The sequence below is a fragment of the Ailuropoda melanoleuca genome, chromosome 11, assembly GCF_002007445.2.
Source record: "Ailuropoda melanoleuca isolate Jingjing chromosome 11, ASM200744v2, whole genome shotgun sequence".
NCBI lineage: Eukaryota > Metazoa > Chordata > Mammalia > Carnivora > Ursidae > Ailuropoda > Ailuropoda melanoleuca.
Window position 1 is genome coordinate 67,468,639 of NC_048228.1, and position 27,744 is coordinate 67,496,382.

A 27,744-nucleotide genomic window follows, 5' to 3' on the forward strand; every position below is an offset into this window, starting at 1 on the left:
ATAGTACAATTATCAAAACTAAGAAATTAACCTTAGGACAACATCACTAACTAAATTATAGATCTTATTCAGATTTTGCCAGTGTTCCCACCAATATCCCTTTTCTGTTCCAGGATACGTTCTAAGATCCTATAATGCATTGAGCTGTTATATCCCCTTAAGCCTCCTCCATCTGTTTGTCAGTGTTATTATGGGTTGAATTTGTGTCTCCCCATACACCCTGAATTCATTTGTTGAAGCCCTAAACTCCAGCACCTCAGAATGTGACTTTATTTGGAGAAAAGGTCTTTTTAGAGGTAGTTAAGTTAAAATGGGGTCATTAGGATGGGTCTTAATCCAATATGACTGTTGTCCTCAGGAAAAGAGGAAGTGTGCACCCAGATGTGCACAGAGGGAAGATGATATGGAGACAGGAGAAGGTGGCCATCTACAACCCAAGGACAGAAGCCTGGAACAGATCCTTCCCTCACAGCTCTCAGAAGGAAGCCACCCTGCTGACCTTGACCTCCAGCTTCTAGCCTCCAGAACTGTGAGACAATAAATTTCTGTTGCTTCCCCCAGTTTGTGGTAATTGGTTATGGCAACCCTAACAAACACACTCAGTCTTTCCTTACCTTTCGGGACCTTGATACTTTTGAAGAGTGTTATCTTGTAGAACGTCTCTCACTTTGGATTTGTCTGATGTTTTCTCATGGTTAGAATAAGGTTATGAATTTGGGGGAAGAATACTACAGAAATGATGTGTCTTTCTCTGTGCATCATGTCAGGGGACACATAACATTGATACATATCATGCTGCTGGTGGTGTTAACCTTGATCCCCTGGTTAAGAGGGTGTATATCAGGTATCTGTCACTGTAAAGTTACTATATTTTCCCCTTTTTTAGTCAACAAATATCTGAAGGAAAACACTCTGAGGCTATGAAAACATCCTATTTCTCTTCACACTTCCACTCATTAATTTTAGCATTCATCTGTTGATCTAGCCTGTAAGTTATTGCTGTGTGGTGTTTTACTGGTGATTTTCTATTTCTCTAATTTTTCTACATTCATTAGTTTCCTTCATTTCTTCTACCTTTATTATTTGGAATTGTACTGTAAGGAAGAATTGTCCTATCTCCCCTCACTCTTTCGTTTCTATCAGTATGTGCTCATCTTTACTTCATTTTTTTTTTTAACATTTACTTTATTCTTTGGGTTGTGTTCCAATACTTCCATTATTAGTTTTGCTCAAATTGTTCTAGCTGTGGCCATTGGGAGCTATTTCAAGTTGTCTCCTGGGTCTTTTTTCCTCCTCAACCATTTTTTTTTTTTTGAGTGCTTCCTCATCCTCTGGCATAACGAGATGTTCTGGGCTTATCTAGTATTTTCCCTGTCCGGCCCTTCTCAAGGAACTTTGGCTTCTTTTATAGGACAGTGGTATTTCAAAAATGATCTTCAACCTTTGTTTCAGGATGATAGATGCAGGTATTTTTAAATGCTTTATCATGAAAATTTTAAATGTACACAAAAGTAGAGAGACCGGTATAATAAACTCCCATGGATTCATCATCCAGTTTTGATAATGACTATGCCCATCCTATTTTTTATCATCTTCCATTTTTTTTTTCTCCCTGGTATTTGAAAAGAAATCCCCACTTCATGACATATTATCAATAAATACCCCAGTATCTAACTATCTTACCTAATGTATAAGTTCTTTTTAACAAAACACACCCACCACATTCTTATCACACTCAACAATCCATTCCTCAGTATCTAATACTCTACAGATTCATATTTCCCTATTTCAAAACTGTCATTTTATATTGGTATATTCAAATCAGGGCCTAAACCAGGTTCACATGTAGTATTTGAACACTAGATTTCTTAAGTCTCTTTTAAGAAATAAGATAAAAATAAACAGTGCTCCTTCCCAACCCCCATGCTTTAAAAAATTTTGATTTGTTAGAGAAACTGAATCACTGGTGTGTAGAATTTTACATTCTGTATTTGGGTGTCATTTAACTCATCCTTCGCTCTCCATATTTCCTGAAACTCAGTGGCTAGACCTAGAATATGGATTAGATTCAGATTCATTTCTCAGGTGAGACTCCTTCTTTGGTGGTGTTGCATACTTGCTTCATTGCCTGAGTACTTAAGGCTGGTTGACCCACTTTTAGTGATACTAAGATGGCTCATTGTGTTCAAGTGGTGTCAGTCTGGTCCTTTTGTTATAAAGTTCCCCATAAACTCTCCCCTAATGGTTTGAGCATTCACTGATAATTGTTGCCTAAATCCATTATTTCATTAGAGATTACAAAATGGCAATTTTCAGATGTTCCAATGATGATAAATGAGATCTTTAGTATTATGAAATTCATGGACTTATATATATATTTGCTGCACTTCATTCTATTATAGTCATTTTCTTTGTTATGTTTAGATTTCTCCATCTTAGGCCAGCGGGAGCCACATCAAGTTGGCTCCTTTGTCCTTTGGCTGATCCCAGTCATCTTTGATAGCTTGCTTTCTTCCTGGTGTATGAGGATGTCCCGTGTTCATCTTGTGCATTTGCTACTCTAAGCTTAGAATCAATAGTTTCTTTAAGCAATCTGTATTCTTTTCAGTAAGAAATAGCATTTATAGGTGACTCTTAAAAGCTAAGATGATCATTGCTCATGATGTCTTTGCTTCAAGGTCTCAGTGGACAAATCTAGAAAATGCATGCTTATTTTTTAAAAGATGAGTTTATATTAATATTTTCAGTTAAATTTCTCCTTCAGGGTTTTGATTTCTTTGATTTTATTCTTATGTATTCTCTCTTTTAAGCTTGAAATCTCAGTGTCTAATGACATTAACATGATAACATATGCTTTATCTTACGATACTCGATACTTTCATAATTGTGTCAAAATAAATTACCAATATTACTAGTAATAATTAAACTTCAGAATACGGTTTAGATTCGGTGGACTTTGACAAGCATACATAGTCATGTGACCACCACCATAATTAAGGTATTTCTGAATATGCAAATGGACCATGACCAGATTACGTGCTGGACTAGAACTCTGACCCACAACCTGCAGCAATCAGCTTGGGAAGCCAACCTAGTAGGTGCAATAACCAGTCCAGGAAGTTAGTCATCTTTTCACATGCTTAAGTGTCATTTGCAATTCTTAATGAAATGTTGGTTCATATCATTTTCCAATTTTTTAGCAAATTGCATTGTTGATCTTTTTTTAAAGGTTTATTTATTTATTTTAGAGAGAGAGAAAGAGAGAGAAGGGGTGCAGAGGGAGAGAGAGAGAAAAACTAAGCAGACTCAGCACTGAGTGTGAAGCTGGATGTAGCGCTCGATTCCATGACCCTGAGATCATGCCCTGAGCTGAAACCAAGAGTCGGATGCTAAACCAACTGAGCCACCCAGGTGTCCCTGCATTGTTGGTCTTTTTAACCCCTCAAGTTTAGGAGAACTCCATTTATGAAAACTATTAGTATATTGTTATAATTTGCATTTTTGTCAACTTTGTCGTATGTTATTTGATTATTTATAGTATTTTTGCATGCAAAGTCTTTTTATATTTATGTAGTTAAATTCATCACTTTTTCTCTTTATTATTTCTGGATTTGAGTGATAGCTAGCAGTTTTTCCCAGTCTCAGTTTATAAAAAATTCACTCATGTTTTCTTCCAGTAGACTTCTAGTAGACTAAACGTAGTCCTTTTTTTTTTAACAGCTTTATTGATATATAATTTACATACCATACAATTCACTCATTTAAAATGTATAATTCGGTGACTCTTAGCATGTTATTTTTAATCATGATAAAATACATGTATAACATTAAATTTACCTTTTTGACCATTTTGTGAATGTACAATTTAGCAGTATTAATCACATGCACAATGTTGTGCAGCCATGACCACCATCTATTTCAAACATTTTTCTTCATCCCAAACAGAAATTCTGTGACCATTCAGCAACAGTTCCTCATTTTTGCTTCCTTCTAGCCCCGATAACCTCTTACCTACTTTCTGTTTCTGGATTTGCCTATTCTAGATATTTCATATAAGTAGAATCATACAATATTCGTTCTTTTGTGTCTGATATTTCACTTGGCATATTTTCAACATTCATCCATATTGTAGCATGTACCAGAACATCATTGCTTTTTACAGCAGGAAAATATTCCACTGTATGAATAGATCGCATTTAGTGTCTTCATTCATCTGTTTATGGATGCTCGGGTTGTTTCCATCTTTTGGCTGTTGTGAGTAATGCTGCAATGAATGTTAGTGTGCAAATATCTATTCAAGACCCTGCTTTCAATTCCTTTGAGTATATACGTAGGAGTGGAATTGCTGGGTCATTTATTAATTCAGTGTTTAGCTTTTTGAGAAAATGTGAAACTGTTTTCTGCAGTGACTGTACCATTTTACATTCCCACCAACAATGTACCAGGGCTCCAGTCTTCCACATCTTGGATAATACTTGTTATTTTCTATTTTTGTTTTTGTTTTTAAAGCCATCCTAGTAGGTGTGAAGTGGTATTCTCATTGAGGTTTTAACATATTTCCCTGTGACTAAAGATGTTGAGTATCTTTTCTTATGCTTACTGATATCTTCTTTGGAGAAACATCTATTCAAGCCATTTTTTAATTGGGTTGTTTGTCTTTTTGATTCTGAGTTGTAAGAGTTATTTATATATTCTGGGTATTAAATTATTATCAGGTATATGACTTGAGAATATTTTCTCCCACTCTGTAGGGTTTTTTTTTCACTTTCTTGATAATGTCTTTCGATACAAAAGTAGTTCTGATGAAGTCCAATCTATTTTTTCTTTTGTTGCTCATACTTCTGATTTCACAAGACTCTATTGCCAAGTTCAAGGTCCTGAAGATTTACTCCTATATTTTCTTCCCAAGAATTTTATGGTGTCAGGTTTTACATTTAAGTCATTAACCCATTTTAAGTTGATTTTTGTATATGGTGTAAGATAGGGGCTTCATTCCTTTGCTTGGGGATATCCAGTTGTCCAAGAACCATTTGTTGAAGAGATTATTCTTTCCTCTTTGAATGAATTTGTCAACCTTGTCAAAAATAGGTTGATCATAGATGTTTGGATTTATTTTTGAACTCTCAATTCCATCCTACTGGTCTATATGGCTATCCTTATGCCTGTACCACATTGTTTTGATTACTGTAGTTTTGTAGTGAGTTTTGAAATTGGAAAATGTGAGTCCTTCAGCTTTGTACTTCTGTTTCAAGATTGTTTGGCTATCCAAGAACCCTTGCAAGTCCATATGATTTTGAGGATCGACTTTTCCATTTCTGCTAAAAGTGTTGTTGGAATTTTAATAGAGATTGCAATGAATCTGTAGATTGCTTTGGGTAGTATAGACATCTTGACAATATTAATTCTTCCTATCCATGAGCACAGATGTCTTTCCGTTTGCTTAGGCCTTTCAAGATACTTGTTGATATTTTTTAGTAGAATACAAGTGTGGGCAAAACCATCCAGCTCCTTCCAAAGTTACCAACCAACCCATAGGCAAAAGTCCCAAATGTTGAATGATTGAATTAAAACACATTTCACTGCAATTCACAAAGCATCACTTTATTTTCATATAAATAATGGTCACTGATGAAGGGGAAAAACAAAATCACGACTATTGACATCTACCTAGGGAACCATTTTCATAGAACACTGTTGAAGGAACATGGTATACATCCTCAGAGTGGCAGGGGACACAGGGACAAGCACACTAGGTTGAAAGCGTAAAAGCATATTCTCATAAGAACCAAGCAATCCTTGTTGTTGGAGGACCAAATGGAATCATCATTAATGTAAGTAGAATCAAAGTTCACAATCTGTAAGTCCTTCTTAAGATATGCATGATTCAGCTTATTTACAGTTCGAGCAAAGGCATATTTAGAAGCACAACTATATGCTTCCAAACTGTACACTTTCTTGAAATGCAGATCAAAAAACGGATTGTCCTAGAAGAAAAAGAGAGACATGTTTTTGTTTGTAGCCAGGAAAGTAGCTAGATTTCCTGGGGATTCTCTCATATTCTCTTACATATGCTTATTGATTGTAAAGTATCAGTATCAAACATATTTCTAAAATCTACAAATGAGCTTTCCAAAGCTATGTGCTCTAAGCAAATTGCTTCTAAAGAGAACAATAATATGGAAGATTATTTTGGAAGCCTCTGTGATTTTTCAATTATTCAAATAAAACATGTCTCAGAATGCACAGTTATCAAGTCTTCCCACAGTAGTGAGTTTGAGAGGATAAGTAGGGATGGAAAAAAAGAATAAACCCCCTTTACAGACTTCTGGAGGGGAGAAAAGATTTCTCTTTTTCTTTATTAGGACATTGGTCCCTTGTGCTATTCCAATGGTAGAAGGGGGAAATACAAGATGACAAGATCGGCTTTTGGCATGCTATAGATCACCAGCTTGCTGACTCTGAAGTTAATAGCAAGGAATTATCTTTGATGTTAATAGCTGAGATCATGAAATCATTTGACTGAAACTGTCAAATTACTTAAGACTGCCTCTATTGATTGCTCTAGGTTGTTGCTATATTTCTAGTGGAGGTGTTTTGAGAAAAAGTGGACAGCAAACCTCATCAAGGTCCTATAAGTTAAAATAATAATAATTGCTGTTACTAAGAGCAGTAACAACAATGCCTAGCTTTTATAAAATGCTTTTCAGTTTATAAAATGCTTCTACATTCATTAACAGCCTAATCCCTAACTCTTTTTGAGGGTAGACGTTTTGAATTATTTATCTCTGTGTTCCTAGTGCTTATCCATGACTATTAAGTTCCCGATAAATGTGTGTTGAACTGATCAGAAGTCGTCCTATAAAAAGAGAGGTAGAGGTAAACATTGCCCTAAATGACAAGGAGGTGGAGAGAGACCAAACCAGACTATTAATAATTTGTTACCAGGTAGTGTGTGAACATTTTACACAAACAGCTTATGCATTTGCAATTTCTCTTTTAAATAGGAAAATTCTTGCAGGATGCAGGAAAAAGAACATGAGTTTTGAAGTTAGATAACCATTTTGAATCTCTGATGTAACTATGGGCAAAGTACTTATCTGATCTGACCTTCACTTTCCTCCTCATTTTAGATACAGTTGCTATGAAATTTACATGAGATTAATTATAAAAACTGCATGTGTAGAGTTTAATAAATAATAGCTCTTTTTTTCCCCAAATCTGTCCCCAAATTTGATACTGGTGTTAATACTACCTTGCTTCACACCATTAAATTAAAAAAAAACAACAACAATGCTTTCAAACAAGAATGTACAAAAGTGATGTGATTTTTAAATGCAGTGTTCCCTTGAGCCACGCCTTACAAAATTTTTCCTGGCTGTCATAATTGCAGCTTGAAAGACACTTCTGCAGGAAATTTCAGTAAAAGGAAATCACACCCATTCCATCACCACATATTAATCATGCTCTTTATATAGTTTTCTCACTAAAACATTGGCTCCTTATCCTGTAGATAATATCCATTATGTCTTTGAGATACTCAGAGAGGATTACTTTTCTCCTTTAGACTAATAATTGAAGCCTGAGCAGGCATGCACATAGAATACAAGTGCCTCCTTCCCTCTCTTTCTCTCCCCCTCCCTTCTCTCGATCTTTCTTTCATAGAATCCTAGAGCTAGAAGGGGGTCTCATGGATCACTCAGTGACCTCTTGTTTATGGCTGGGATAATAGTTTCCAGAGAGGTGGAGCCCAGGTCACACGTGTAGTTGTTGGCAGAGCCAGGATAAGAACCGAGATCTCAATCAACCCAGCCCGATGTTTTGCTACACTGCCTGCCCTCCTGGTATACCACATGGCTCTCCAAGTCCCCAGTCCTTTTGATTTCTGCTTTATAGATTGACTTCAATTTCAATTTCATTCCATTTTAAAGTTGACAACTCTCTGGCTCAAAATTGTTCTATTTAAAACCGTATCTTTGCTGTTGAGAAAAATATAATAAATGCTGACTTCTGAGGATTCAATTCCAAGAGAGAGAAGACAGAAAATCCCAGAACAACTGGGATATTTTCATTTCATCCACAGAAAATAAATCTTTAAAAGAACTGTACTTTAGATATTATAGGTTTTTTTCTGGCAGTTTAGTATTTTAGATCCTAAAGTGGGGATGAGAAAATTAGAAATGCTCAATTTCTCTTTTGTATCTAGAATCAACAAGGTTGGGATGGAATTAAGGCCAGGAAGGTGAGTAGAAAATAGAGCACAGTGAGCTGCTTCCAGGGAATCTAAGTTGACAGCCTTGCTGAATACAACCCCGGGCACTGACCAAGCTTGTAGAAAATCATTATGACATCAGTAATATTTGAGAACTTGAGAGAAAAATAAGAAAAGGAAAATGGGCCAAAAAAGAAACAGGGATGGTTAATTTGTGAGACTAGATTAGTGAACTTGACATTGATTTTTTTTTAAAAAATATTTCTTTTATTTATTAAACAGGACAGTGAGAGAGAGAGGTCGAATATATTATCAGAAAAATGCTATGTGAGTACTCAGGGGAAAAAAAGCAATGAAATCCAGCATGCTTTCACCAAGAAGTCATGCCAAACATACCAAGTTTTTAAAATAGGGTTGATTCCTAGGTAATGTCAAGGTAATAGCAGATAGCATATATTGGTTTCAGTAAAGATCATAAGGGCAAAATTCAGGTATTCAGTCTAGATAATTAAGTAAATAAGTAAGTAAGGTAGAATTAAGTGCTTATGTCTGTTTATTTCACCACCGTATCTTCAGAGCCTAGCAGAACCTGATATACCACAAATTCTGAAGGAATGAATGAGTGAATGAATGAATGAATAAATGAATGAATTTGTAGAGATGTTAAACAAGCAGTCCAAAGAAGACAAATTAATAGATTTCTGGGTAAGGTCTAGCTCCACTACTGAATAGCTTTGTGACCTTGGGCAAGTCAATTAATCTCTTTGAGTTTCATTTTCCTCATCTGTAAATTGGAAGTAATAACAGATTCTAATCCTATAGGGTTTTGTGATGATTATGTGAAATTATATATGAAAAGAGCTTCATGTGGTTCCTGGCATCTGATAAGAGTTTACTAAGTGTGAGATGGTAGCAGGGAGAGGTATTACAAGTGGTGGTAGTAGTAAGCTACCAATTACCTAGAGGTTACCCAGATGGCACTTAGCTCTGCCTGCTTCATCATTTTTATTATTGACTTGAATCAAGTCCTACATGTTGTGCTCATTAAATTTGCATCATACTACAGTGAATACTAAAAAATCAAATGTTAAAAGAGCTGGTAGGTGGGAATAATAGGCCAAACTAAGAATATAGTATTCACTAGGATTAAAAATAAATACATCGACATGGATGGAACTGGAGGGGATTATGCTAAGTGAAATAAGTCAAGCAGAGAGAGACAATTATCATATGGTTTCACTCATATGTGGAACATAAGGAATAGCGTGGAGGACCACAGGGGAAGGGAGGGAAAACGGAATGGGAAGAAATCAGAGAGGGAGATAAACGACGCGAGACTCTGGATTCCAGGAACGAAACTGAGGATTACAGAAGGGAGGGGGTGAGGGGATGGGATAACCGAGTGATGGGTATTAAGGAGGGCACATGTGGTGATGAGCACTGGGTTTACATGCAACTAATGAATCATTGAACACTACATCAAAAACTAATGATGTACTATATGTTAGCTAATTGAACATAATAATAAAAAAAGAATAAATAAGCTTAAATTCTAATTGATCCATCAAAAACACAAATACTTACTGAATGCTTAATACCTATAAGGCAGAAGGCTATAATAAGGGATGAAAAGTCATTTCAGTTTTTTAGGACATTTCCATCCAGAGGAGAGAGAGAGTAAGCCAAAAATTGCAATTTGTAAAATTATGTCTGTAACTTACACCCACAATGCAATGGGGGGGGTCTCGGGGAAGGGAAACATGAGTAGGACTTTACCCAATGGGGAATCTGGGAATGGGGTGAGAGATAGAGGTGACTGGGCATTTTAAACCTCAAGAGTCGTAGTTAAACATTGTGTATATATATAGTTTAGGGGGGAATGACCAGAAATAAAGGAGCCAGATCACCAAAAGCCCTAATTTAAATTTTATTGTATGTAAGTAGAGACTATGGCAGATCAGATTAAACGGTAATACCGGCACAAAAGACCTGAGGTTTCAGGTAAGTGTTTAATAGAAATAAAGAACTCAGATCAAAGGAAATACAAACCAGTCACACTAATTCTAAACCATTGTATTTAATTCTGAAAAGCTGGAGCATTCCAGGGGAGAGAAAACAGTGCAGTGAGGGTGTTGAAGCAATGTCATGGGAAAGAAATCACAGCAATGCTACTACCTCTTAGCATTTGTATTGTTCTATCATATTATCTTATTTGATCTTCATATGAAAGTTATTTAAAGAAAGAAATGGGTACATTTAACCTAGAAAAGAGAAAACTTGAGGGAGCATTATAATCATCTTCAAATATTAGAAAGGCTGCTATGTGAAAGTAAGACTGGATTTTTTTCTAAGTTGCTCCAAATGGCAAAACCAGGACTGATGGGTGGATGTGAAGCAGATTTTTGGTGAAACATAGTAGGAAATTAAAAAATAAAGTATGGCAATTCAGAAATTGAATCGACTTCCTCACATGATAATGAGTTCCCCATCAGTGGACGAGTTCAAGAGAAGACTGAGAAAACCACTAGTCAAGTCGTCAAGTGGAGAGCTTGGCATATATACCCTCCCTCCGCCCTGCCCTTTTCAACTCTAAGGTTGTAGGATTTCCAAGAGTTACTGGTTTTTCTGGAGGATTAAATGGCTAACAAACAGTAGTTTGAAGAAGATGAGGAAGGAATCCCCAAAATTTAATGGAAGAACTTGGGGTGGGGAGAGGATGGTGGTGGAAGCATCACATAAAGTTTTAGGATTGACTGGCAGATCATGTTTAATCTGTTCAGAATCCCCTGGGAAAGATGCTTTTAAATTTAATAGACAAAAATTCAAACTTCAACTCAGAAAAATGGAACAAAAACCCCAGTGGATTATTCCAGCAGAAAAACCCATAGCACTTAAGAGCAATATGTCATCTTAACACTTAGTATATGCCAAGAATAATATGAAGTAAGATATTGAACACAAAGATTTCTAGCATATTGATCCCACATCTCCCTTACAAAACATTACACTTACGGTATCTGCTTCTTTTCCATCAATCATCTGCAGATCGTTCAGAGACCACTTTTTTGTTACTTCATATTTTTCATCTAAACCTATTCTGTAGTGTTTCACCATAATTATTTTTACTTCTTCCTTTTTGGTCACTGCAGGGCAGAAAAACATTTAATTTACATAAACTCTTAGAAGGTAATAAATTATTCATCAAGTTATACTTTTTATACTTTTCAGTATTTAGGTACCTCCTTTTCATAGAACAGGTTTGAGCCTACATTCTATCTGTACCCCAGTGATGAACCCTGATGTATCTGAACCCTCATGAGTATGCCCCCTAATTTGGTCCACACGTTAACTTACTTTCTGCTATGATTGTGGTGACATCCTGCCGTGGAAATGTCTTGTCAGATGGAGCGCTGAGCTCTGTGCTTTCAGCAATGAGCTTTGTGGTGGAGAGTGGGGTTCAACTCATGGCAGGAAATAAGAGGCTTAGCATTTATGACAATATGGAAAGTGAGGTCAGGAAAGCAAACAGTTCTGCTCATGCAGCAACGCAGTGTTGATGAGTGACCAGTACGAAGACTACTCTGCATGCTTTCTTTTAAAGTTGCTGTGAGATTTTTCATGTAGAAGTGCTTGCATCACAGCTACTGTTGACCTGTTTAGTGCTGGTTGAGATTTTTATTCTTCTTTAGCATGTCTCCAAATTCTAGCTTTCAAAATGTGCCATCAAGACAAAAGGCTTTAGTACCATACCTTGATACTAGGGCATGGGAAGAATCATTGCTTATTTGATGTGAATGAAAGGAGGGAAATAATTTCCTGGCCTTAAAATCTTTGTCTCTTGTGAACACATCAGAAGCATCAACATTTTATGTTAGTGCTCCTGGATTGAAAATTATCAATGAATTAATAAAGGAGTATTTGATGAGTATCCGCTATTAATCTGATAGAGCTATCACAGATGCCAGAGGGAATACAAGTATGAGACCTGGTCCCTGGCCTCTAGAAACTATGGTTTTGTTGAGGAGACAGTGCTCACACACAAGTCACATAAAATATATCGTGATGGTATATAATGGCATATAGGTATATTATACAATGGCATATAGGTATGTTATAAAGAGGTGGCAGTGGGAGTTGAATATCTGAAAGCTTCTTTCAAGATAGAAGACGTCACTTAGAAAGTTGCAAACTGGTTCTGTCCTTTCAGAGTGAGACTGGAATTTGTCTTTGAGGAGCTCTCTTTTGGTTCTAGAAAGTGCCACTTTGACCTGTCCTCTTGATTAAGAAGATATAAAACAGTACATTACAATATAATCATAACTCTAGGTAAGCAATGTGCAGCAGACTATATGTTCAACAGGAGTTCTGAGGAGGGAGAGTATTGGAATAGTTAAGGAAGGAATTCTGGGAGAAATAGAATTTGAGATAGGATTTAAATTAGTCCTGTTTGGGAGGGCAGGGATGATACTGAAAGCACTTCTAGGTGAAAGACAGCATGAGGAAATGGATGACAATAGAAACTGAACCTCACCAATAGAATTAGAGTAAGTGAACTGTGTGGTTTGGTTGGTGATAGGATACGGCAGGCAATAGGATTAACTAGGGTGAGAAGATTGTGAACAGGTGTTCAGTGAAAGCTCACACAGTAATACATATTCAATAAGTCTCTTTCCTCCTTGAACCAGAGGCTAGTACGGTGGTGCCCTGTTAAAGGAGTATTTTTCTGGGAGCAGTGATGCACAAGATACATTGGAGAAGGAAAAAAAGCAGCACTGCAGATCCCTGCAGAAGGCAGTGTGGCTTAGTGGGCTCTGGCTTTAGACAGTTTGGATTCAAATCATGACACCGCTTCTTACAGTGTGGTTTGAGTAAACTACCTCATGTCCAGAGATTAAACTTCCATTTGCTCAAGTTGTAAAGTGCACATCAGAGTTCTACAAACTCATGGGGTGTAAAGATTAAAGATAAAGTATATAGATGAGGTAGGATAGTGCCTGGTTTGCAGTAAGTGGTAAAGTAGTTTATTTTGTTTGTTTTAAGAGGCTGTTGTTATAATCTAGGTACAGTATGTACCTAGACAATGGAATAGACGTGGCAAATCTAAGTAAGATTTCAAATGAGGCATTGACAACACTGGATGGAAACCCGAACAGGAGAGTATGGACAATGAGCTGGTTGGACAGAATAATGAGGTTAGCTTTTGACATTCAGACAAGGTGTCCATAAACGATCTCGGAAGAGAAGGAGATGGAAATGTATAGTTTAGGAGCGGAGATACGGACTTAGGATTTTTCTGTGTGGACAGGTTTCCAAGACCAAGTTTATAGGGAAAAGAGCAGAGGAAAGAGGCGAGACAGAGCAGAGAAGAAAAAGGTGTGAGCAGAGAGGTCTGAGAAGGTGCCGTGGGAAGAGGCAAGCCCAACAATGCAATGCTATGGAAATCAAGAGGACAGGGAATTTAAAAAATTGGAGACCATCCCATGAAGTCACTTTGTTGGGTAAAGCAGAGTTCAGACCTGGTACTGAATCAGACTTGGGGAATGTCATTGATTTCTTTCGATGGCAGTTTCTCTGGAATGGTGAGGGTAGAAGACAACTTGCAGAGGACTCCTTCATGCGCTAATACTGAGTGCGTACTGTGTGCCACTTCCTGAGTTAGGTAGGATTAAAACAAGAAACAGGAAGAGACTAAAGGCCATGAGTTAGATCACACATTCCAAGAGTTTGGAAGAGGAGGGATCGTGTATTTTGGAAGATGAAGGGAGTGATTGAAGAGCATGCTCTTGAGAGGACACAGAACAGAAGATATGAACTCCACATCAACAAACTGGCTCAGAGTCTATGAGCCTCCAAAAATTGGTGAGTTTCTGCTTATGCACATTTCTCCAGCTCTAAGAAAGGTCCATTTCCACTGGGCTAGATGTTAGCTTTGGGAAGAGGAAGGATTAGAAAGGAAGCCATTAGGATGGTGTGTTGACGTGGAGGCAGAGTTGATTCTGTCAGACTTCATAAGGACAAGATCTTGGAGGCTGTTCCTTCCACCAGGAGGCAGTTGTGTCTGTTCAGACAAAGGCTCTACCCCAGAACAAAAGGACAATGTTCTTGTTCTGACTCGCTGTCTCACTTGCTATTTCGGGTGTGGGAGAGGATGGGTATGCAGAGAAATAACTGGATGCTATATGAAAATGTAATTTGAAGCAAAGTCCACTGCCTCATCTACATGTTATGGTAGTCAGCCAATTGCCTATAGGCCCACTGATTCATTTCATTAATTTGATAAATTTTTGAGGTCCCCTTTTGTACAAAGCCCTGTGCTACGCAGGAAAACAATGAATTCCCATAAGGCACCATTCCTGCTCTCACCGAGATTACAGGGAGTAGGGGCTCAGGAAGAAAACACAAGATCCCAGTGCTGTGAATGAGGAACAGACAGGGTAATATAGGAAAATGGAGAAGGGACATCTTCTTCCAACTGGTGGGGTCTGGGAGAGCTTCTTGGAACAGGGTAATCTGAGTTGTAAAGGGCAGTGGGAGTTAACAGATAAAGAAAGGAGTAGAGGTGGTTCTGGAACAGCGTGTGTACAAAAGCATGGAGTACTTGATCCCTTTAAGTCGTGATAGGTACTTGGTATTGTTGGCATGAGGTGTGAGGGTGGATAGGTGGTAGGAAGCAGGTAAGGCAGGAGGTAGTTCCTGAAGGGTCTAGAATGCTAGGCTAAGGAGTTCAAATGCTATCCTAAAAGTTAGGTGTGTGTGGAGGGGTCACTTGGGGGGAGGGTTGTTGCTGAAGGATTTTAAGTAATAGGCTGAGCTTTAAATTCTAGGAAGATTTCTTAAGCAATTCTATAAAGGATAGAAAGAGATGTTAAGAAGGTAGGACCTACCAGTTATCAAGTTTTCTTACATTAATGATTACTGTCCCACTAACACCAAACTAAGAAAACGAACACCCTTTAAATGCCAACGTTTTGATACAATGATGCAGCACAGAGACAATGCAGACTCTTTAATTTGGCAAAAGCAGCCTCCTCTGGAGTCAAGGAGGCTCCAAGAATTGTCCTTAGCCAAGAGTCAAAGAAGTCTACTCACGCTGGAGTGGACCCAATCTCTAATTTTCACGCTTGGGCTCTGCTGCCTGCTAAAATTAAATGGCCATGTCCACATTAATGCAGTGGCAAAATGGAAACTTATCACATTGTCTTAAAACAGAAATGTGTTTATATAGTCAAAGTGTTTGACTTGGTTTCAGTAACATCAGAGGTGCCGTTATATAATTATGATTTAGTGAGTAATATCTATAGACTCAGGGAATTTCAAAACAACCTGCTCCCATATTAGTAGTTGAGATAGCATTTTCAGAATTACAATCTCAACTTCATGCCCACCATTTATTTTCACTTTTAATTTCAAAAGAAACACTCATTAATAACTGCCTCTATTACCATGATAAAACAGTCACTATAATTCTTAAGACTAAATGGAAAGAAGGCTAATTAATTGAACCAATATGATTTTGCAGAATAAAGGAAAAACAATAGCTCACAAATAAACTATAAAGAAATGCTTTAAACAAATGACTGCTATTTTACAGTCTTAATATTACATAATTGTTTTCATCATTGAAATTAAATAATATGAAAAAACCACCATGAGATATCAAAGATAGGAAGGCTCAGTAAAAATGTTTCAATGTATTGATGATATCTTGGGGTCATTGAGAATGTTATTATTGATTTCATTAAAAAAGCAATTTTCAAATCATATTTTTTTCTAGAAATATTTTTATAAAATCCATTTTGGGGCTATACTGAGCACTGTAGATTGAATATTTGTGCCCCCCCAAAGTTCATTTTTGAAATCCTAGCCCCCACAGTGACGGTATTAGGAGGTGGGCACATTGGGAAGGTGATGTAGCATTAGTACCCTTATAAAAAGATTCCAGAGAAATCCCTTGCCCTTTCCACCATGTAAGGTTACAGGAAGATGGTAGTCTCTGAGGAAGTGGTCCTCACCAGATACTGAATCTACTGGGGCCATGATCTGGGACTTCCCAGTTTCCAAAACTGTGAGAAATAAATGTTTGTTGTTTATAAGGCACCAAGACCCTAATATTTTGTTTCTTTTTCTTGCTAATTTATTCTTATTTAATATTTTCATTGTTATCATTTTCCCTGTAAATGGTTTGACAAAATTGTTAGATTCCCTGGTTCACAGAGAAGCTCTGTTCTGACATTTAAATGTAATATGTGTGGATAATTTATACACACAGTTTTCATAATTCTAGAAAATAACATTTATTTTAAAATTAATATTTAAATATATGAGAATACTTAATATAATCTGTATCTGAATATGCACATAATTTATATTTATAAAATATGTAATAAAATATCTCAATTTTCATTATATATTAAATATAATATTTATATATGTTTAGTGTCTATTTTATTTTTATTATAAATATTTATAGTATACACTTTTTTTTTAAAGATTTTATTTATTTATGTGACAGAGAGACAGCCAGCGAGAGAGGGAACACAGCAGAGCAGTGGGAGAGGAAGAAGCAGGCTCCCAGCGGAGGAGCCCAATGTGGGGCTCGATCCCAGAATGCCAGGATCACGCCCTGAGCTGAAGGCAGACGCTTAACGACTGCACTACCCAGGCACCCCTATAGCATATACTATTTATACAATTTATACAAATACATTTCAGCATGTTTTCACTGTAAATATATTTTTCTATACATTTAAAATATATAACCATACCTTTTATTTCATTTCTTTGGAACATAATTTATCATGTTTGTTTGTTTTTTTCCTGGTTAGGATTTAACAGGAGAGAATTACATGCAAATGCAGGTGTTATAACTTCTATTACAGGGATGCCAACACTGAGGCCAGAGAGGTTAATTATCTTGCCTCAAATTTCGCAGCTGGTGGGTAGACAGATCTGTCTGATTGTGAACATTCCAGGGTCCATTCTACCAGGCCCTGCTACTTCCCATTCAATTATGGTGAATGCTGGATATACTATTTCAAGTTCTCCAGAATTTCTTTAATTTATTTGCACCCATTGCACAGTGACTTATCCCTTTCTAGTGCCTGCATAAAATAGGACTCCTCTATCTTCTGTAAGAATATGCTGCTTTTAACTGACAGGGATAATGATGTTCTAGGCTAGGGGAAGCTAATCCCAAGGAGAAATGACCATGCAAATTGAGTTGGGAGGAGACTAAGGTGCCAGGAAATCCTCAATGTGAATCCTATCAAAATACAGAGAGGGAGATTGGGTTTATGACATCTGATTTTTGACATCAATCAGGTGAAATACCAAGCTAACAGTAAATCACAATCATCTGGTTGTGAGATCAACCCCTGCAAAAGACAGATTTTGATCAGATAAGTAGAAAATTTAACTTATCTAAACTTATCTTCTTTAGTTGAAAAATGCCTGATGGAATTCAGCCAGCCTAGCCTTTAATTCTTACAAATTTAGAATTGCTAGATTGTAGGATATAAAGAGAGTCTCTATTCTGTGAAGGTGTCCAACATTCAAAATTTGGAGTTACCTGCCTCAATAATTGTGATATGACCTGTTTGATTCCTATCAATAGAAATCTTCTGAGTAAAGCATGATCAAAGATTAAGGTCTATCAATCATCACACTGACTTCATTTTAAATTACCATTCTGACTAAATGTATTTGAAAGGGTCATAAGGGGATGTTATATTTAGGGAAAGTGCTCTCAAATTGATGGACGTGATATAAAGAAGAGTTATGAAAAATTAGGAATAAGTATGACTTATAATGTTAACTTTTATCTGGAATATCACAGTCTTGCTTTCTCTTCACATCTGAGAGGACCTTGTTTTTTGTTTTTCTTCCTTCTTACAGAAGAGAATCACTGAATTTTACTAATGAAAGCGATCACCTACTCTACTTGGTCATTTTCCAGATGAGAAAATTGAACCCTAAAGAGGTCGCCTTCATACATATTATGAATGTTAACCCCTTGACCTTCTGATTCTTGTTAAAAGGATTCAGGTGATTTATGAAAAAAGACAGCAGGTAACCCCAGCCCACAGTACCTTTCTTAGAACTCAAGGACAATAGAAAAAAAGACATTATCCATTTCCAAAAGTTTAATTCTAGGGGACTTTTTTTTTTATGCCAGATAAGAAAAGTTTACTTAATTATATGATTGGAGAAAGGAATTAAAATATATTTGGTAAGTTAGACATTGTTCAGATTATTTTATTTTTATGAGTTTTTAAAAAAAATCCTTGTATACTAATGTTACATAATGAGTAATTAACTTTATAAAGAGGGTCATGATAGGAATAAAATGACTAAATAGTAATGTTGAAATAAGCATCATCTCTAATATATTAAGTCAAAATACTTACAGTGATTTTGTGGTTAGGATACAATACAGTTTCTAAAATTATTTCATTTGACTTTTTCCCATTTGATTTCTTTCTTTTTCCTGGCCAATTAAGTTTTTTATCTTGCTGATATGCCAAGTTCTCAAACTTTGTATTTATATGCAGCAACATATGCTAGGTAAAGTATTAGATAAATATTAGTATGCTTATTATGGAGTAAATACTGTTCTTATTAGGAATGATAGAATTTTTAAAAATTCTTAGCACTTTATTTAAGGCTGTCTACTTCCCTTATAGTACTCCATCTTGACAACTTTAGAGAGTCCTTCTGAGGCAATTATAAGGAAGAGAATTATAATAAGTTGTTTTCTGAAAATGCTATGAAAAGAAAGTCCACAATGAACACTTAGAGTTTCGGAGCTCCTTCCTCCTAACCCCTGAGAAGTAGTAAAAGGCATAGACTGGGAAAAGGGAACGCTGTATATTAAATTCAATAATGGCACACACATTTCTGTCTAAATTCACAAACATGGCAGTTTAGGCAAATCATAATCAAGTGCAAAAGCCTATTCCCCCGTACAGAAAATTTTCGTGAATTTTAAGAGCATGAGGGAAAATCTGTACTTTGGTTAAGTAGTTTAGAGAGCAGCCCCTTATCCTTAAAGTTCCATCTTCATGAACTAATTTCTACGATTAAAGTATTGTTACTGTAAGCATACTTCCTAGAAGAGAAAGAATTTTTAGAAGATCTTTCTCTTTTCAAAATAAACCACCAGGAAGTCTAAAGAAGCCCGGAGAAGAAAATCTAAGGTCTTTTTTTCCTTCCTAGCATGAAAAAGGAAACTCTCCTAGTTGTCCAGGCTGGTTGGGAATAGAGCTGTATAACCCACTTCTCCAGTGTATTTAAAAATATACAGAAAGCTCTCTGTTGAATTTCTAAAAATGAGCTCTTACACATGAAGATTGCATACCATGCAAGTGAATTAAATAAACGATTGGAGACAAAATCATCAAAGCAGGAAAATCTGAACAATTAACCCAAACATTCTTACTACGATATTATTTTTCTGTCTTCCATTTTAGCACTGAAAATAAAATCCTGCGAAATCCAAATTCCTAAACTTGGCATAGTTAAACTCTATCCAGAGATAACACGTGCTGTTATTACTCAGGAAAATAAATATAAACATGTCCTTCCACCACCCACACCTCTTGGAGTGATTTACATTTTGAAGTGATAACAGAAAGAACAGATTACCTGACACACAGAGGTAATACCTGTCCTGGACCGAGAACTCGATTTCAATAAACTCGTACAGATTCTGCGAGAGTGGCTTAAACAGTTTCTTCTCCAAGTCCTCCTTTACCAACGATGACATTTCCTCCAGTTCCACTTGGCCTGATGTCTTGGCTCAAGATCACCCTTGCTCTCCTTTAGCCCTCTTGATTTCTTGTTGGGGTGTGCGCCTCCCAGCCGTCTCTCCCTTAACTTCTCATTCCCAGCCAGACCCAGGCTCCAGGAGCGGTTGCGCGGTCAGACCCCTCACTGCGCTGCGTGCCCAGGGCAGCGGCAGCGGCCAAAATCCCTCAGCAGCACTCGCCCCGCGGTCACTCCTCAGCATCCAGGCTCAAGGAGGCTGCTCTCTGGAGCTCTCCTGTGGTTTGCTGATGGGGAGAACATTCTGAACACCGGCAGCCGCTCTACTTGGGGAGTCCCTTGGTTATTTAGTCTAGTAGCCTTTTCCCTTTCGCGTCCCACTGCAGAGGAAGACCACTGCCTCTGCTTGATTCCATTATATAAATCAGCTGTCTGGCTCTATCGATTGGGATCATCTTCCATTAAGAACTTTGCTGTCATCGGCAGGAGACAAAGCACCAGTGCTCGCTCCTGACACTTCCAACAAGTCTCTTGCCCTCCTTCTCCCCACCCCCCGCCCCGCAATTCATCAGACCTTTGCTTCTGTGAGAGTCAGCACAAATTCCTGGGTCCGAATTATTTTTTAGATGGGCTCACTTTGATCTTGTTTATTCTCCTACTCACAAAAAAAAATGTACTAGGTATCTTCTGGGGCGAAGCTTTCTTTTGTTTCTTGGGAGGGTGAATTTTCTATTCCCCAAGGAATTTATAATCTGATAGAGATGAGAACACCATAATCATTAGCATGAATGTTTAAAAGTGATAAATGGCACGAAAGAAAAGGGAACATAGAAAAGATATTTGTACCTGAAAAGTACCAGAGGAAGTGCTATAGGAGAAGATCTATCCGGAGCTTGAAGAATGAGTGAAAAGTATCAAAGCCGAGGAACCGAAGGAGCCTAAATCCACAGACAGACTCTGTGAGCCAAAATCCTGCAACAGAAAGCTCAGGGGCCTTTGGGAGGAAAGGAAGTAGGCAGTTTTCCTGAGTGGTAGCATGTGCAAAAGTAAAAGATAAGGCTGGAAAGATAGTTTGGGACCAGATCAGGAAGGGCCTTGAATGCCAGATTAATTCTTTGGACTTAATTCTCTGGACTTCTACTCTGTAGAAGTAGAAAGCCAGTGAAGATTTTAGGGCATTCATTCATCAACAACTATTTCTCAAGGGCTGATTTTTTTGTGAGGCTCTGTTCTAGGAACTGGGAATGCACAATTTAAGAAAATAGGTCATTTCCTTGCGCCTGCAGAGCTTAGAGGGGTAGAGGGAAAATAAAGAAATAAGCCAGTGACCATTTAGGGTGCACTTAGATGCAAGTAACAGAACACGTGATGTAAAGTTGTAGGTAGGAAAGATTCCAACCATCTCTCGTAATAAAAGGTCTGCAGCAAGTAGGCAGTTTCGAGGTTAGCTCAGGGCTCATAGATGAGGGTCCCAAGCTCTTTGATTCTTCCAATCCTTAGCTGTTGGCTTTTTGTCCTTAGGCTATTGCTGTTTAGCCGACAGGAAGAAAGGGGGCCAGGGGTTGGTAGCTCTTCTTGACTTCTCTTTATGTCAGAAACAAACTCTTTCTCAGAAATCAGCCAGAGACCTCCCTTTATGTCTTGGTAGCCAAAACTGGGTCACATGGCCATTCCTAGGAAACAAGTACTTGTCATTTGTGTTTCCCACCATGGGAAAGGGGATTCTCTAACAAGGAGGAAGAGGCTGAGAATGACTGTAAGCAGGCAATGAATAGTGTTCCATGGCTTCCATATTAGCTGCTCTAGAGAAAAAATAATGGCGTGGCTTTGGCTAGGCTGAATTGTGGGGTCCTGGGTGAGACATTTGTCTTTTTGAGCCTCAGTTTCCCCATCTGAAAAATGATCTCTACGGTCCTTTCCTACTTTTGTATCTCCCGCTCTGTTTGTGAGTCTAGTAAAACAATTTGGGTAGAGTACCAGAGAATTAGTACTATGCTTTTGGACATAGAAATGGAGAAGAGGGTGTGGCGCCTGGGTGACTCTGTTGGTTAAGCATCTGACTCTTGATTTCAGCTCAGGTCATGATCTCAGTGTCATGAGATTGAGCCCTGCATCAGGCTCCACACTGAGTGTGGAGCCTGCTTAAGGTTCTTTCTCTCCTCTCTCTGCCTCTCTCTCTACCTCCCTCTCTAAAAAGAAATGGAGAAGAGGGCATGAATACAAGATATATTTGGATGACAAAATCAATAAGCCATGGTACTTAATTGGATGTGAAAGGTGGAAGGTAGGGGCAATATGACACAACTTTCCTCTTCCACCGAGGGCATGAGATAATGGACCCACATCACAGGAGGGAGATTTTCAGAGAAGACATTATTTCCAGCTTTTATACTTGAAAAATTATTTCCCAGGTGTTTTAGTCCTCTTATGGAGAACAAAAAAACTGGTATGACAGTCAGAACACTCATCAAGAGCATTGTCATTGAAATTTAATGAGATACTTACATGATTTTTAAAAATGTTTTTCTCACCTGCTAGACTGAAAGTTTTATGAGGGCAGGAGCCACGTTTTTCCTGCTCACCATACAACCAGGATATGTGATCTGCAGTGTCTAGACATCTCAACATTCTTTCTTTATTTGTAAATATTTACAAAAAGAATAAATAAGTGAATCAAACAGTCTTATAATGACTTTCTTTTTTTTTGCATAGCTGATTTTGCAGTTACTATTCTTATAGCTGGTCTTGACAGTTACTAGTCTTACCAATGACTTACCCTGTATCAATATCCATTTGCTCTTGTGGCCGTGAATGCACTCACTTTAGTTGTGAGAGTCTCAACTGCACTTCTGAAGGGAATTACTACAACTTTCTGTGAAAGTTCTTAAGAGAAGAGTAGCTGTGTATTCCTGTATGGTCTTAAGTAATGTTGAAATTAGAGGCTCAGGAACTGACATAGTGACCTTTTAGTTCCAAATGGAAATGTTTGCTATCAACAAGCGTGCTCAGGAACGATTTGCCAATTGGTTTGAATGTTCTTATTGTATTGATTTGTTTGACAGTCCTAGGGGAGAAGTCACATTAAAGTGCTAATGAATGTCTTTTTAAAGATTCTAAATCATTCTATGAGACCAATCTATCAAAACATTATCTAAGTTATAAAGAATCAAAGGATTCAACCTTAAAAGAATTACAAATGGCAATACATAAAAAAAATGGAAACAAGGAAAACCTCTAGATACCCTAATTTCTTTGTCAATTAAGAGGAATACAGTACTAAACCTTTGGAAACTAACATCAATGGAAGAGGTTATAGAAAAATAACAAATAGACCCCCGAAAGTGTTCTCTAAGATATTTAAGAGAACTGTAATGGGTTCCTGGATGGCTCAGTTGGTAGAGCATGTAACTCTTCATCTTGGGGTCATGAGTTCAAGCCCCATGCTGGGCATAAAGATTACTTAAATTTTTTTTAAAAAACATATTTAATGGAGCTATAAAAACATTCTTTCTTCATGGCCAAAGATTATACTAGTCTATAATCTATTTTCTGAAATGCTATGGAATTGTCAGTGGGGATGATGAGGTGGAAACCATTGGAAAAAAATGCTGTTTTTCTGGAAACCCTTATCTTTAAAACTCCAACATCAGCTAAATGTATTTCCTACAGAGAAGCAACATTTTTAGAAAGATTTGTTTATTTATTTTAGAGAGAGAGAGAGAGTGAGTGGGGGGGGGGGACAGAGGGAGAGGGAGAGAGAATCCCAAGCAGACTCCACATGGAGCCTGACACAGGGCTTGATTCCATGACCATGACATCATGACCCAAGCTGAAATTAAGAGTCTGACACTCAACCTACTGAGCCATCCAAGTGCCCCCAGAGAAGGAATTTTTAATAGCTACTCTTTCATTATGAGGTCCAGCCAGTCCATCATCCTGGGTAAAATAATGAAGCTTATGTCTATGTAGGTATAGCCCAGCTGGTGTACAGGGAGGCAAATTACTCAGAAGAAAAGGCCTCCTTGTGAGTCCTATAAGACTCACAGATTTGTTAACTTTTGTGTTAACTGAGGAACTGAAGCCTGTATTCTACACGACCCACAGCTAGAAGAGTGGACTATAATTTCTAAGTCTATAAACAGTCCAAATCTATTTTATTCTCACAACTTTCTTTTTCAGAGATCAAGGAACTATTTTTCTTTCAATTTTAAGTTTTGAAATTTTGCTTTAATCAATTCCCAACCTAGTCTTTAAAAGTTTTACATTCTCTTGCAACCATAAAATTATTTATTTGCTAAAGGTACCTAGGAGTAAGTGTCCTACCTTTCCATAAGTAACAGGATAATAATGTGTACAAGGGATAATATTATTTTCCCTTTTGCACATTCACAAATTATGGGAGTGTTGGCTTGCACAGAGCTCAGGGCTAAGGTAATTGTTCCTTGGAATTACAGAGTTGGCCTAATTGGGAGTTTGTGGACCAAAGTTCTGCTCTTCTCAAGGCTGCTCGGTAGGTGCATGATGAGGTAGTGGTAAACACTGTGGATACAGGCTAGGCCCCAACTCTGTGTTGTCTTTCTAGACCCACATCCCGAAGCCCTTTGATTAAACAAAAGGCCGTGGTTGTGTATGCCCTCATATCACTAAGTCCTGGAATGGCCTCCAGGAGAGAAGAGAAAATACTATTTATCAGGACTAATCAATGCCAGACTCTTGAGTGTTGGCCTTTACAATATACATTGTCTAATTTCATCTTCCAACAAAGCTAAGAGGTAGGTCTATGATTATCCCCATTTTCTCTAGGAGGAAACAGTATTCTGTGGAAACATGGTAGCCCTCCTTAATGCTTGACAAGGAGAGTAGTGCATCTCTGTCCCACATTTATTACTTCTACCTTTGGTAAGAATGTCTTTAGTAATAATATGTTATTGTAACTAAATCTCTTTCATTATGAGAGCCCTGAACAGGCCTTTTTATGTTAGTTTACGTGCAAATTGAAAATTGTCCGATCTGTGTTATATTTCTTAAACTTCTATTGTAGGAATCACGACAATCTTGGTATCAAAATAATCTTTTTTATACATAAAAAAATTCTATTACTGTATCATATATTTTACTTAATACAAGAAATATTTGTTCTTGCAGTTCTTGGTATTTCTAGTCTAGAAATACTTTGTGTGTGTGTGCATATGTATGTGAGTGTGCAATGGTCTAGAATGTATGTCCTTCCCCTGCAAATTCGCAAATTCGTATGTTCAAATCCTAACTCCCAATGTGATAGAATTAGGAGGTACAGACTTTGTGAGTTGATTAGGTCATGAGGGTGGAGTCCTCATGAATGGAATTATCTTTATGAAAGAGATGCTAGAGAACTCCCTTGTTCCTTCCATGAGGAGGACACAGGGAAAAGAACCACGAAGTAGGCTTTCACCAGACACCAAATCTGCTAATGCTTTGATCTTGGACTTCCCAAGCCTCCAGAGCTGTGAGAAACAAATGTTTTGTGTTTGAGCCACCCAATCTATGGTATTCTGTTATAGTGGCCTGAATGGACTAAGACACACACACACTTTGATGATTTCGGATAAATACCAAATAGATGTATTTTGTCTGGTGTTTTCTCTGGTTTCCATTTGTTTTCTTCCTCTTATGGATGCTCCTCATAGTTCCACAGCACTGTTGTAAGAGTTACCGGAGAATACGGCCCTATCCCGAAAGGAAAAGAAATGCAATTCCCTCTTTTTGTGCCTGCCCTTCCCTGACACTGTAACACTGATGAGGACTTGCTGAGATACTTGATATCTCGGACTTCAGTTTATCACTAATATTGCAGAATATGTCACAGTAGGAAGGCTTCAGTGGTTCACAGTCAGTGCCAGAGTCCTCATTAAGAAAGGGTTTCTCTGACTCAGCCAGAGGTGGAGTACATTTCTTGCTCAGAATGTTCTAGTGTCATTTTAAAACATTGGATTTATAGAAGCAGTTTCCTATTAAAAGCGAAAAAGAAAAAGAAATTCTAAAAGTACTCTTAAAAAATATTCTTTTGACAAGCTATATACACAAATTTACTTTCAGGGAAGATTTTGTCTTTTCATACAATTTTACAAACATTTAAAGAAAGGAAAAGAAAAGGTTTCTATTTTCTTCTGTATGCTTCAGAATAACACCAAGAACAAGTTTATGTTTGGCTTTATTTGGTTCCGTGGAATAAATGATTTATTCCATGAAATAGGGAGAATACCTCAACGTTATAAGGTAGTGAAAATAATGAAATTATTTCTCTAGAATGGGTGCTAATAAATATGTATAGATATGTGTAGCAGTTAGATGTTTTAAACAAGTTTTAGGCAAGTTTTTTTTTTATTTAAGCAAGTTTTTTTCATATTTTGCAGATAAGAGGATTTCAAATTAGTTAATAGAGAGAAACTCACATTACTTCTTCTCCAACTAATAATGGCCAATTCATAATAAGTGCATGCTAGTTGTATTGTGCTTACTGGGTGCCAGGTGCTGTTCTAAGAACTTTATAGATGTTAGCTTATTTTAATCTTCCCAATAGATGGGTATTATTGTTATTCCAGTTTTACGTATGAGAAAACTTCCACACAAGTTGCCAGTTCCTTGCCCAATCTCACAGTGTAGTGGAGCTGCGTTTGAACACAGGCAGTCTTGCTGTACATTTGTGCTCTGAACCACTAGGTCATACTGCCTTGTTCCAACTTAACCTTGAGTAGTGTTTAAAAACTTTGCTATGAAGTTGTAGATACACATCTTAGGACATTTTAATCTGTAAATAAAGGTATTATATTCTTGTCTCAACTTGTTTTTTAACTACCTTTTCATTTTTAGGCCTTTCAATTCAACCTGTGTCCACAAAGGTGCCAGTAGTTTGGGACTAGGAAGGATGAGCTCCTCTCATAGTAGGTCCTTAATAAATGTCTCTTAAATGAATTAAAATGCAGTTATCAGTCCTAGAAAAAGGGCATGGTTTTCCCTTGCCTATACCAACAACTCCGAGTGAAACTGGACACATACAGGTCAACATACAACATACAAAGGATACCTATTTTTTTTCTCTTTGCCTAGCACTCTCCTTTCTTCCAGTAGAAGAATCCATCTTTTCCATGCAGAAGCCATTCCATGTGTGGCAGTGGGGCGGCTTCCCCTGCCATTTGCTTGACCACTGCACAGGCAAAAGTGCATGACCCTGGCCTCCTCTTAGCAAATGAGAATACTCCTTCCCCTGGTCACAGTGATTGGCTCAGGACTGTGCATATAATCCAAGCAGGATAGAGCCTCACTGATTGTCTCTCAGCTCCAAATCCATCCTTCTTTGCCTTGCTTTGTGATCTTGCAGCTGGGCCCTGTAAACATACCTCTTTCACCTGCTAGCTAGTGGAAAGTTAAACTTCATTAGCAGAGAGCCATGGAGTGACCCTGCAAGGCAATAGCAGCAGGAAGGTAAGTCCCTTCTGGGTTCTAGTTCTTCATTATTACTGTTACTCAGGGTGGAAGCCTAGTGCCTACGGAGGGGAATTCTTGCTATACCCTCGGGCCATGCTCTCCCCATCAGCAGCCACCCGTACCCTCTGGCAGCAGCTGATTTCTTCTACAGACCAGTTGCCGCCTGTCCACACCCTTCCACAATGGCAAGCTGCTACCGGAGACTGGCCCTGGCCAGCACCCTGTGGCAAGTTTCTTTTACCACCAGTAAGTTTCTGGTTCCTGTGTTAACCATGCCCTCTTCAAAAGGCCTGAATCTCATTCTTGAT

At 37.7% G+C, this 27,744-nt stretch overlaps 1 protein-coding gene across 1 annotated transcript; it reads right to left on the bottom strand.

The window, feature by feature from the left end:
* Nucleotides 1-5,717: 5,717 nt before the first annotated feature.
* On the bottom strand, nt 5,718-19,973 carry EXOC1L (exocyst complex component 1 like). The gene is made up of 3 exons (XM_034671425.1): nt 19,853-19,973; nt 11,222-11,352; nt 5,718-5,984 (listed from the first exon to the last, which is right to left on the bottom strand). The coding sequence occupies exons 1-3, from the start codon at nt 19,971-19,973 to the stop codon at nt 5,718-5,720; spliced, it is 519 nt and encodes a 172-aa protein (XP_034527316.1).
* Nucleotides 19,974-27,744: the final 7,771 nt, after the last annotated feature.